Below are 13,140 nucleotides of genomic sequence, written 5' to 3' on the forward strand. Positions count from 1 at the left end.
AGTTAAGAGAATTCATGGAAAGACAATAGACATCTAATTAAAGATGGGTGTCAGCTATGTGGATAAAGATTATCAAAGGCCAGTCACTTGCCTTTGGTTGCCTCTTTGTCAGCCTGTGTTCTCTTTGAAATGATTTGTGTTAATACTGCTTCTCAGCCCTTTCCCTTTCTTTAGAAAGCAGTATGTGGTTCCAGGGCTTATCAGCCTGTGTACTACCATAGCTCATGCAGCTGCTAAAGAGGCTTATTGTCTGCAGGAAAGACATGGTGGCTTACCAAAAGTGTATGGACTTTGATAAGTAAAGACCCAAAAGATAATTGTTACTTAGATTGGACAAGTGAGTATAGCAGTTACAATAATCCTACGGCTATGTTGCTATAGTTTCTATTTTTTTCATTTGTCTTATTATACTTATTTTTCAACTTGGAATACCTGGGTTTTTTCCTTGTGTGCACATAGGATCCTTACTTACTATGGAACTGCAACATTTATCACTGTTGGAGGAAAATTATATCTACATTTCTTTACCTGTTTTTGCAGTTGCAAGGAAAGGTCATGTTACAAGCTTTTTTGCTTTCGAAGTAGTCTCCTGCACTGTGCTTCAGAGGGCTGTGTAGGCAGGGGAATCATCATCCAACTACTATGACCTGGATTGTGAAATTCCCACCTCTGCCTTCCTGCTAATAACTCCCTCGTTTTTGAAACCTTAAATTTCTATTATCGGTAGCTGTGGAACAATTGAAAAAACCAGACCAGCAGACACATGTTAATTGTATATTTAACCTCAATCCTCAGAAATGCCTCCCGGACTGCTCTACCTGTTTTTCTTCAAGTATATATTGAAACATTTGCAGCAAGTCTAAAAATGGCTCTTGGAACACAGACATTTTACAGAGCTTGTCTGCTTAGTCTCCACAGAGTCTTTGATAGTATCTTCCACTTCCTTAATTTTGCATTTTTACTTTTTCTGCATTCTTGTTCTTAATAAAATATTGTGGTTTGATCTCTTAGATGTTTTAGTAGGATTTTCACAAATAGTGCAGAGAACATAGAGTCACTGTACCCTAATGTCTGTTTTATCACCTCCTAGGGTGAGCTGTATGCCTTTGAGGGAGGAGCTGCCTGCTGCTTGTGTTATGTAAAATAATAAATAATTTGTAATGATAATTTATAATTTATAACTGAAAATATCCACCTTGGTGGACAAATGTACATTGAAGTGCTTGACAGGCGCTAAACTGAGACAGAACCAAAATAATTCCTTGAAGACATGGGAGAATAATTTGCTTTATTTGATTTTTTTTAAGTGGGGGAGCTTTCCTGTGAGTCTGTGCTTTACTTGAGGGTATTATTGACCCACTTAAGGAAATCCTTAACCAGCGGATCAGTGTGAGCTATAATGGAGGTCTGCAATATGATTCTGCGAGTACTCAGCTATTTTACTGAAAGCAGCTTTTCTGATGTACTGCCTTGTTGCTGATACTGGCACCTGCTCCAGTAAAGAATCACATGAAGCTTTGGATCATGTGGCTCCTTCCTCTTGTCTATCATAATGGAAAAGCATTTTGAAAGGATTAATGGATTTTGTGCAGTGCCTTAGAAAGCTGAAGGTGTTGCAATGCACTAACGAATGCCAGTTTTAGTGTAGCTTTGAAGCTATGATGTATACATGGCATTTGAAAGAACTGTATCTATATACTAGACATGGTAATATAGCATTAGTGCTTGGTGGTATGAATTGATACAACTTCTGCAAGTTACTTTGTTTTCAAGCAGAGACTGTTAGCTTCTATCATATGGACTCTACCTGCTTTTCCAATTTTTATCTTGGGAAATCAAAGGTGTAAATAGAAGAAGCTTGTGTCAACATTCCTCTTCTCAATGTAATTGAGTATTTCTGCAGGGAACAGTTAATGATGATCTGCTTTGCAAGACATAAATGCGGCAGTGACCTGCTCTCATTTAGATGTTGCGGTAGTAGAATGGTGGGGCTTTGCATGATGCATGCTTTCATTGTTTGTGTTAAGCTGCTTGCATGAGTCTGCTGTGAGCTGGATGGCTTGTCTCTGCATCAGTTATAAAGGAATGCTTATTTCCTCTTGCTTCTGACAAATAAGTATTACTGATATAAGTTTCATATTTTCCCCTATTAGAGACAGGTTTGTGAACATGATCTGTAAATGCACATGCTTTAGATTCATCTTGAGTGCTGTTTGGTCAGCTGTTCCATCTGCTGAATTTGTTCCTTGATTGCAAATAGTTAAAGCTGCCTAAATGCTTTATATGTAGCACCTTGTTATTGGTAGGGTTTACAAGCTGATAGACGTGTACAGGTGATAGACGTGTACAGGTGATAGACGTGTACAGGTGATAGACGTGTACAGGTGATAGACGTGTACAATTCCAAAGTGTGGTTAAACTGTTTAATGGAATTAATAATCACAAGCATAAATGACAGTCAAATAAATATACTGCTGAAAAGGTAAAAAAAAAAAATCAAGCTCACACATTGATATGGAAAGAAGTTGTTTTTCTTTCACCTTCAGCTTTTATTTTGTGAACTAAATTAAGTGTTGACTGTATGGGTAATATTGGAAGAAAAGGATTTAATTCAAAGGTAGACTAGATTTTCTACTTCTAAGATTACATCTATTACTATTATTATTACTATTAAAATGTGACTTTGATTACATCATCAAATACAGAAATTCAGAAATTTCACTCCTGAGCTTAAATCAAGGTTTTGCTTAAGTGTGTCTTTCTCACCTAAAGAAGAAAGTAATCAGAAGATATTTGCTGTCCTTAGTTAAAATGCTATGACCTCAATGCAATGGATATTTTGGCTACATTTTAAAATTAATATGTTCATTAAGTCATATTCTATTGAAAAGAAATTTTACCTTCTTTCTAGTGTGTACAACTTACAGATAAAATAGAATGAGTCCTCACTGTCAAACTGACTGTAGTAAAAGCACAGAGTCATCTTAATATTTGCAGCATATGATTAAATAAATCCTGAAGTTACTAATAAAACAGTGAAGTTTTACAGTGAAGAAAAAAAGACTTGCATTTAGAGGAAATATTAAAAGAAATGTTTCATGCTCCCAAGTGTTGTGTGACTCTTATAAGATGCTCTTTTGAGGTTTATGCTCAGTAAACACTTCTAAAACAAAATAATTTTATGCCCAAAACTCTTACTTGTCTTTTTGAAGGTCCTTTTATTCCCTTACCTACTTTGTTTTCACCTGTCAAGTGTTTGGAGGACTTAAAGCCCATAAGAAGAGCCAAAAGCCCTTACTTGAATATTTGCAAAATATCTAATCAAAGCTTCGTTATTTGATTTCTGTTATACTTAGAATTACAACTTGGTGAATTAAGGTATAATCTTTGCACTGAATTGCATTGCAGTGCAAAATATTGTTCAATATCCTAAATACATTACCAAAGCCAGGTATACTGCTTAACACTTGAACTGATATTCTAAAAAAGCCCCATGTATCCAATGTGAGTGTTTTTAATAAAAAGCCGATTCCAACAGGTATTTTAAAGCCAAGCTTTAAAACAAATAGTAGGACTAATTCTTTAAAAATTGAGCTTTTAGCATGTTGGTTGCTACACTTAGGTAGCTATTTTTCTAGGACTCTGGCTCAGTATAAAATAGCTTTAAATGCATGATTTGTAACAGAAATTACTAAATGATTGGTACATCCTTATATGGCAGCCTTCAGCCTGTTCAGGTCACTGGTAGAGAGAGTCCCTTGGGAGACAATCCTGAAGGGCAGAAGGGTCCAGGAAGGCTGGACAGACTTCAAGAAGGAGATCTTAGAGGTGCGGGAGCAGGTGGTCCCCATGTGCCACAAGACGAGCTGGCAGAGAAGACAACTGGCCTGGCTGAACAGGGAGATTTTGTTGGGACTCAGGGAAAAGAGGAGAGTTTATCACCTTTGGAAGAAGGGGAAGGCAACTCAAGAAAAGTACAAGGATCTTGTTAGGTCAAACAGAGACAAAATTAGGCCAAAGCACAACTAGAACTCAAGGTAGCCATGGTTGTAAAGGATAACAAAAAAGATTTTTATAAATATATTAACAACAAGAAGAGAGACAAGGAGAATCTCCATCCCTTACTGGATTGGGGGGGAACATTGTCACCGAGTATGAGGATAAGGCTGAGGTACTCAATGCCTTCTTTGCCTCAGTCTTTAGTAGCCAGACCAAGTATCCTCAGGGTATTCAGCCCCCTGAGCTGGAAGACAGGGATGGAGAGCACAATGAACTCCTCATAATCCTGCAGGAAGCAGTTAAGGACCTATTAAGCCACTTGGATACACACAAGTCTATGGGGCCTGATGGGATCCACCCATGAGTACTGAGGGAGCTGGCGGTGGAGCTTTCCAAGCCACTCTCCGTCATTTATCAGCAGTCTGGCTTAACAGGCGAGGTCCTAGACAACTGGAGGCTTGCCAATGTGACACCCATCTACAAGAAGGGCCAGAAGGAGGATCCTGGGAACTGGATCAGTTCCTGTCAGCCTGACCTCGGTACCAGGGAAAATTATGGAGTGGTTCATCTTGAGGGTAGGGTGCTCACAGGGCATGTGCAGGACAACAAAGGGATCAGGCCCAGCCAGCATGGGTTCATGAAAGGCAGGTCCTGCTTGACCAACCTGATCTCTGTCTATAACCAGGTGAGCAGCCTAGTGGATGAGGGAAGGGCTGTGGATGTTGTCTACCTGGACTTTAGTGAAGCCTTTGACAGTGCCTCCCGCAGCATTCTCCTGGAGAAACTGGTGGCTCATGGCTTAGACGGGTCTACTCTTTGCTGGGTGAGGAACTGGCTGGATGGCCGAGCCCAGAGAGTTGTGGTGAATGGCGTTAAATCCACCTGGCGGCTGGTCACAAGTGGTGTTCCCCAGGGCTCAGTTCTGGGACTGGTCTTGTTCAGTATCTTTATTGATGATCTGGATGAGGGGATCGAGTGCTCCCTCAGTAAGTTTGCAGATGACACCAAGCTGAGTGGGAGTGTTGATCTGCTGGAGGGCTCTGCAGAGGGATCTGGACAGGCCGGATCAATTGGTCGAGATAACTGTACGAGGCTTAATAAGGCCAAGTGCTGGGTCCTCCACTTCGGCCACAACAACCCCATGCAATGCTGCAGGCCTGGGGAGGAGTGCCTGGAGAGCTGCCTGGTGGAAAAGGACCTGGGGGTGCTGGTTGACAGCTGGCTCAACATGAGCCAACAGCGTGCCCAGGTGGCCAAGAAGGCCAACAGCGTCCTGGCCTGTATCAGAAATAGTGTGGTCAGCAGGAGTAGGGAAGTGATTGTGCCCCTGTACTCGGCATTGGTGAGGCTGCACCTCGAATACTGTGTTCAGTTTTGGGCCCCTCACTACAAGAAGGACATCGAGGTGCTGGAGCATGTCCAGAGAAGGGCAACGAAGCTCGTGAGGGGTCTGGAGCACAAGTCTTATGAGGAGCGGCTGAGGGAACTGGGGTTGTTTAGCCTGGAGAAGAGGAGGCTGAGGGGAGACCTCATCACTCTCTACAACTACCTGAGAGGCAGTTGTGGTGACGTGGGTGTTGGGGTCTCTTCTCCCAAGTAACTAGTGATAGGACGAGAGGAAATGGCCTCAAGTTGTGCCAGGGGAGGTTTAGACTAGGTCTTAGGATAAATTTCTTCACTGAGAGAGTGGTAAGGCATTGGAACAGGCTGCCCAGGGACGTGGTGGAGTCCCATCACTGGAAGTGTTCAAAAAATGTGTAGACATGGCAATTCAGGATATGGTTTAGTGGGCATGGTGGTGTTGGGTTGGTGGTTGGACTTGATGATCTTAAAGGTCTTTTCTAACCTTAAAGATTCTGTGATTATGTTATGACTTAACACAAGACATAGTTTCCTTATTCTATCATTTGATTCTAAGCTGTCATTAAACATAAACTTCTAATTTATGCTAGTTCAGATAAGTTGCAGTATTTCTAATATTTGCTAAAGTAAGCAATGAGCTTAAGATGTGCCTTATTAAATCTTTTGAATTAACAAGTGCTCTTTTATTAACTTGATGATCACTTAGCCTTCTTCTGCCAAGACTTTTGGATTACCTTTTTCTAATTACAGTTGCATTTCTTGGTCATATTAGTTTTTCAGCTCTGCTTCTACTTTTTATACTCTTCTTGTTTCTCTTCTGCTTCCTCAATGCGTTCTTGTCTTCCAACTCACTCTTTAAATGGGCCAGATAGACTTTTGGCTCTTTGTTGCTTGGTTTTACTGGATAATCTCATTGCCATGTTCATTCAGAAATTGTGTTGACAACTGAGACTTGCATTTTTCTTTTCAGTCATGCTTTCACTTCTGTAAAACTGTGTTTCTCTGCCACTGCTCCTTTGGAATGTACATACATTGCCGTGCGTAATGCAGTGTTGTCCAAATCCTCCTGTTTTAACCAACATTGCAACATTTTGTCATTCTCCTTGCTTTTAATACCCTCAAAGTTCATTTGCGTCTTAATTTACCAGCACTTGTCCTGCCTTCCCAAAACCTCTGCAGTTTCCAATTTTTCCGCAAAAAGTAAAACAGCTAGAATTTCATTGTTCGTTCTTGTTTATTCTATATCTGTTTTGTCTCCCCTTCTTCCTGTACCACCTGAATTTTTATGGTACTGCAGAATTTCTTATTTCTGTCAGAAGTCCTTCACAACGTTGTCACTGTCTACTTGATCAAATTCATCTGTTAACAGTATTTCAAATATTACTCTGAACCACCTATTTATTTCTTACATTCTCTTTAATGGTTTTTCTTCTCCTTTGCCATGTACAGGCTCTTTATATTAACCTCTAGGGAAATATTTTTCTTCCAGTTCCTCAGTATCTGCTTCATTTTGATTTGTGAAACTTGGTATTTATTGATCTTTTTAATGTTGTTTTAATCAAGAGATACTTTTCTTTTGGTCATTATTTAACTGACTACTGTTACTGTCGTCGTCTTGCTTTTAGTATCGCACGTTGTTTTATGTAGACTTTGTTGTTCATTAAAAAAAAAAAATCAGTCTAGTATAAAGAATTTTGCTAAAGAAGCCTGAAACAAGAATAAAAACCCCACCCTTGATAGCAGTAATTGTCTGTTTTTCTATAATTTCTATTTGTTTCTTTTAAAAATAAAATAGCATTATTTGAATGATTTGACAGACTGACTGAGGCTGATTGTCTTCAAATTGAACCATGTTAATCCCCTGATTAATTGTAGAGTGCTGTAGGTTTTTGAATGCTTTGTGAAAATTGCTTGGTAGGATTACATAAACCGAAATAATGGAACATTGTTCCTTTTTTTGAACCCTTAAATATATGTTGCCTTGTTCTTTTGGGGGCACATACTATGTTGTAGACAAATTTTACAGATCATTATAATAAAAAAATAGATTCATAGTAACTTCACAGATGCTGCATCAACATCATAAATATGCAGACATAATTTGAGTTAATCCCCTGCTGCTTCCTGACAAGAAAAATGAACTGGTTTGAGGAAATTACATTAATCTCACTTTCATTATTTTTTTTTTTTATTAAAAGCCACAGCATTCTAGTTTTATGTGTGGTTTGTTTTTTAGACTGAATCTGGCTATGGATCAGAGTCAAGTTTACGCCGCCATGGCTCCATGGTGTCTCTTGTTTCTGGAGCAAGTGGATACTCTGCAACATCCACCTCTTCGTTCAAGGTTAGTGAATAGAATTTTCTTAGTATTGGTGCATAAATAACGTGTGCAACTGGAAAAGAAATAACTTATATGAAGACTCTTCACACAATTCTAGAAAAAATACAAAATATTTGTTTTACTCTAAGTGTTAGTAATTCATCATATGATGATGAATAGATCACACAGGAAGCTCGCTTGTGCCTCTGTGCAGGTGTCCCTTTTAAACTGTGGTGTCATCTTCCAATGGCAAGATCATCAAACCTGTGGGAGCATTTATTCACCTTTCCTAGTTTAGCCTTCAGAATATTAGGGCCTCTAAATGAAAAGAAATACTGATTCTATGACCTAATAAATAAATTTTACTAATATTGATTGACAGATTATGGTTTTCCTTGTCTTGTGTATAATATCTAATATATGAACTTGGATGGGCTGTACTTCTGGGAGAGCAGAAAAGGAGCAATGCAAGAAAGGGGTCTAGAGATTGGAACAGAGATGTTAAACTGAAGCTGAGTGTTTTCGGACAAATAGACATAAAGTTGGTAGTGTGTAAGATTGCATTTTTAATAAGGTTTTGTTGAATGCTGTAAAGTAGCAGATGCAGTCAAGAGGAAAAATTGAGACCAGTGGACAAAATGACTATGGAACACTTGTTACCGTTTCTAACTTTAATAGCTGCTGATATGTATAATGCCCTTATTATACTTGAATTTGTTCTTCATAGCTGCAGAAATCCAGTTTTTTTATGCGTTGAACTATTGCTGAGTACATAAAGCATTTCAGACTTTTTTCTCTTGTATTTTCAGAAGGGCCATAGCTTACGTGAGAAGCTTGCTGAAATGGAAACCTTTAGAGACATCTTGTGTAGACAAGTTGATACTTTACAGAAATACTTTGATGCCTGTGCAGATGCAGTTTCCAAAGATGAACTCCAGCGGGATAAAGGTAAAACTATAACTGAAAACTCTTATCTTCGTAGAATTTAGCTTTTTACGCAGTAGTAGCCCTTGAAATAGTTACTATAGCATTTGATGCCATATAAATAAAATCTGTATCTTAAATTTACTCTTTAGAATAGGAATCAATCTGAGATATTTCTGCATAAACAGTGTTAACTATTTTTACTTCAGAAGTTGGATTCCCATAAAAATCTGCTTAATATTAACCTGTAGCTCTCAACTGTACAAAAGAAATCCTTATAAGCATTTGATGTTACAGAACAATAAGCTATGTAAGATGAATTTGAGTTTATCGCTATGTCTCTTACCTTTTATTTTGAAAAACCAATGGGATATTAGAGTGTTGATAGAAACAATACATTCTTTTAAAAAGGCAAAGCTGCTGCCATATGAATGCTCCTGAGATGTATTGGCTGGCACTAGAGCACTCAGTCCGTAGTTGGGGCCCTAGGAGACTCAGATGTGGATGTCTACGTATCTCTGAATTACTTGTCTCGGACCATAGCTTGTTGTCGTATCCATACACTCTCCTGAGGCATTTAGTCATCCCTGGGTTTGTTCTGGCAGCCTGAAACTTTGGTAGCAAGAAAATAGTAGATAAGTACAGTTCTGCTTCTTTGCAAACTTTCTGGTGCAGAAGAGTAGATAGTTGCTGAATCATGGCTCCCTGCTTATCCAGTTGTAACACCAAAATAATGTTGTTGCCATAGAATCGAGTGCTAAACTTCAACACTAAGCAAATGTTAGTCTCTTGGTGGTTTCTGACAGTAATGTTGATAGTGGTCTTGGGTCAAAAAAAAAAAGGTGTTCATGACTTGTAGGAAAAAATCTTAAATGCTGCTTAGTCATGAAGATTGCTCTTAATTCTTTCTTGCGCACTAAAGAATTGGAAAAGCTTTCTCACTCCTGTGACACACTCTCTCTCAAATTTAGTGGTAGAAGATGATGAAGATGATTTCCCTATGATGCGTTCCGATGGGGATTTTTTACATAACAGTAACAGCAGTAAGGAAAAATGTAAGTGTCCCAACTTTTCCCTGGAAATTCATATAAATGGTATAATGATAAGCCTGATATGAATAGTTATGCTCTATTCTAAGCAGAAAATGGCAAGAATAATTATTTAAATGTATGTGACAGGAAGTTCTTATTCATGTTATCATTCATCAGCTGCTTTTCATGATTTGCTGAGTTACTCTTAATTCACACAAATATTAATACAGCTGGAATTTCCTATTCTGTGTTCAAAGCCATTTTTGCTACAAAATTTTGTTGAAACAGCTGCATCATTCAGACACTGGTAACTGAGATTTTTAACAGCTAATTGCAGTTTTTGTTGCAAGTGTTACCCGCTTTAGGAGCGTGATGGAGCACAATGCTTTTCCAGGTAGGTATGTTCCAATATGGTTTTTCCAAGTTCTGTGGCTACCTGATGGTTAAGTCAACACTCACTGATTCTCACTCATCATAATTTTAGCACTTTTTAACTGCATTTTCCATTGTTATAATTAACATAATTCTATTTTTTATTCTTACCCTACATGATCTAGTTACTGTACTTGCTGCATCTGTGCAGTAAATGTGAAGAACTCGTGCGAGTCTTCCTGTGCTAGAATTACAATACTTCTGGCCTGGCAGAAGTTGTGTATGCTTTTAAAATCTGTTTGCATTCTTCTTAGACTTTCCCTTGTTTCCTGACTGAAATATTTTAGTGTTTACAGTCTCTAGATGTTGACAATTCACTTAGTCCTAAGGTATTTCTTAGACTTTGATTCATGAAACTTTGAAGTTGCCCTAGCTCCAGCTTCAAATCTGATGGAATCTCCCAAAGAAATACTCACCAAAAGTGTTTTTAAAAATGTAAACACTTTCATCAAGAACCTCTAAAATATATGGGCAAAATAAGCCTTTTCTGTGTTCTGTTTTCTTTTTAATTGGCTGTTGTCCCCATGGATTACATCTTTCCGTGTTGTATTTAAGTGCTCTTTCTAGAGTATAGCCAAAACTGTTGTGAGGAAAGGAAATGGAAGGAGCTTTCAGCATGCTTCGAGAATTCATCATACGAATAGATTTTTTTCCATTATATAAAGTGCTTGGTCTGAGGATTAATCATAATCTGCTTATTTTAGCAGTTAAGTAGCATATAACTCTGAAGTTTTGAATAAATCTTTTTTGCATCTTATCACCAAAGATAAGCAAGCTTGTGATGCTCACCTGTAAGCAAGTGTACAGTTCCACTAACCCTATTGTGTATGTGAAAGGGTACTCTATTTTTTGAGGACTGAAGTAGAACGAATTTCAGAAAACTGAAAAAGCCTCCTTTAAAAAATGTTAAGTGAGACTTTAATTTTGCTGTATGATTCATTTTGAAAGAGATGCCTTTGTCAGGCTTAATTTTTGTAGGGTCATGTAGGAGTTTCAGCTTAATTTACCTTCAGAACACTTCTTCATGTCTGTATTCTTGTGGTGTATCTGCTGTATATGCACATATGATATTTGGAATGTCATTAGAAAATGCTATATTTTTTGTACATCTGGTCATCTTAAAACATTTAAATGTGAAGTAAGTGGCTTCATTTTTTTTATCACCTGTTTAACAGGAGTTTTAAATGATACCCATATTCTTGTAAAAAGTTCTGCATCAAGTCTTTGGGAACTTACATGCTAAGAAATGGCTATATATTATGGGTAGCTGTAAACTCACTTACTATAGCTCTCTAGAGAAAATAGTTTCTGCAACCCCTTGCTTTTTGCAGAACTTCTAATTCCATTATGATTCCTGATTCCATTAAATTTACTTTCCATCAATTATTTCTATGAAAAGCTTTATGCCCACTTTAGGTTTTCTGTGCCTCAGTTTGATTTCTAAGGGCTAAATCCATTAAACATTTAGTAGCTGAGTGCTGCAAAGCTTGATTAGAAATGAAAAATTAGTCTCTGTCCTAAAGTGGAATCGTAAGTCATAAGTGATGCAGTGGGGAAAGCAGATGTCTCGGGTTGAGACAACCATGCCCATGTACTGGGCAGAAAACTACTCAGACTGTTAATGGAAGATTTCTTTTCAGCTTCACCCTTTTCTAAAGATTCATCTCAGAGCAGCTGTTAACATTCTTTGATTTCTCGAATTTCAGATTCCCTTGAAGGGAACTTCCCTTCTTATCTAGTCCTGGAAGGACGGGAACAATCTTTTTAACTGTACCTAAGAAGTGATTGACTGTTTATTCTGGGGCTGCTCTGCAGTCAGTGCTCCAGGAAGTGAGAAGCATGGGTTCAACCTCTTACTTAGCCTACTATGATAAGGAGTGTTTAAGCCTACCATTCAAACCACCAGTGCACCAACCTAATGCTCAAACCACTATATTTAAGACTGCATTAAGAGACCATATTCACATTGTCTTTTGAAATACGTTCTCTTCTGTGCCTTTCCTGGGTGGGAAGTGAAAGCTAACATGACTATTGAGATTTGTGTACTACTCTGAAGAAGACATTTTGGATAGGGAGGCTTTTTGTTTTCTGTGTTCCCTAGGATCTTTGAGTAAAGAGCTAGGAAGAGTACTATGAATGTATTGAATTTTTTTGGTCACTTTCCAATTAAATCTGGTAAGTGAGACAATGATCATTTTTATAAAATACCAAGAGAGTTTCTGGCTGATGCATATTTATCCATTGGGATCTTATATTCTAATAATGTAGAATCTTAATCAGCAAGTGCTCCCATCCATCCACCCAGGAAAATGAGCATATTGGAGTTAAACTGTGTAAGAATAGGAAGAGCAGGTGAAGCCTACTTAAGGAACCACTTTGAAGACAGAAGGTGTTTTTGTATTGAAACTATAAAGATGGAAATGGTACAGAGACTGAAGGAGAGAAATTTGATTTAAAATACAGTGGGATTTATGCTGGATTTTTGTGCTTTGGAGGAAGAATAGTCACCAATGTATTGCTGAAATAATGGGGTTGTTCTTAGAGGAAAATTAATCATATTGATTCTACTGCTACACACAGAAGTTCAACAACAGTAGGTATCAAGAAATGGTTCATGCACCTGAATGTTTCTTTTTCACTTAGAGCTAGTTTAGTGACCTGAGATCTTAAGGTGATTTAAAATGGAAAAGATAAAGGAACTTCTTTCTACTTGCTGTCTTTAAAATAGTTTTCCGTTTTCACTGGAAAATGGATTTGATTAACTATGTGATGTTTGGGACATCTGGGAAAGTGTTACAAACAGAATCTTAGGAACAGGAATGGAAAACTGACCTGTCCTAACAGACATGGAGGTATAAGAGAGAAGGGCTAAAGAGCTGTTGCAGGCTAAAGCATGGTATGAAGAATCCCTGATATGAAGGGCAAGAGAAGACAAATCAGACAAAGCAAAATGCTTAAAAGACAGGATAATTGAAAATGAACCACTTGGAAGATGCTGAAATTGAAGTTAAAGTAGGGGAGGGAAAAAAACATCCTGCTGCTTTTTTCAGTTGGCTGCATGCAGTTTGATCA

The 13,140-nt window shown here is 38.1% G+C and overlaps 1 protein-coding gene across 2 annotated transcripts in view; it reads left to right on the forward strand.

Annotated features, from left to right (window-relative positions):
• The window catches only part of CERT1 (ceramide transporter 1), a gene marked incomplete at both ends in the record, with an annotated part of 72,125 nt that overhangs the window by 38,490 nt on the left and 20,495 nt on the right, over nt 1-13,140 (forward strand). For both annotated transcript variants that reach the window (XM_082012942.1, XM_082012943.1), the window contains 3 exons: nt 7,598-7,705; nt 8,491-8,629; nt 9,577-9,660. In XM_082012942.1, coding sequence (XP_081869068.1) covers nt 7,598-7,705; nt 8,491-8,629; nt 9,577-9,660 — 331 coding nt within the window. The remainder of the gene's footprint in view (nt 1-7,597; nt 7,706-8,490; nt 8,630-9,576; nt 9,661-13,140) is intronic.

This window comes from Phaethon aethereus (genome assembly GCF_964289735.1).
Source record: "Phaethon aethereus genome assembly, chromosome: Z".
In the NCBI taxonomy this organism is placed as follows: domain Eukaryota; kingdom Metazoa; phylum Chordata; class Aves; order Phaethontiformes; family Phaethontidae; genus Phaethon; species Phaethon aethereus.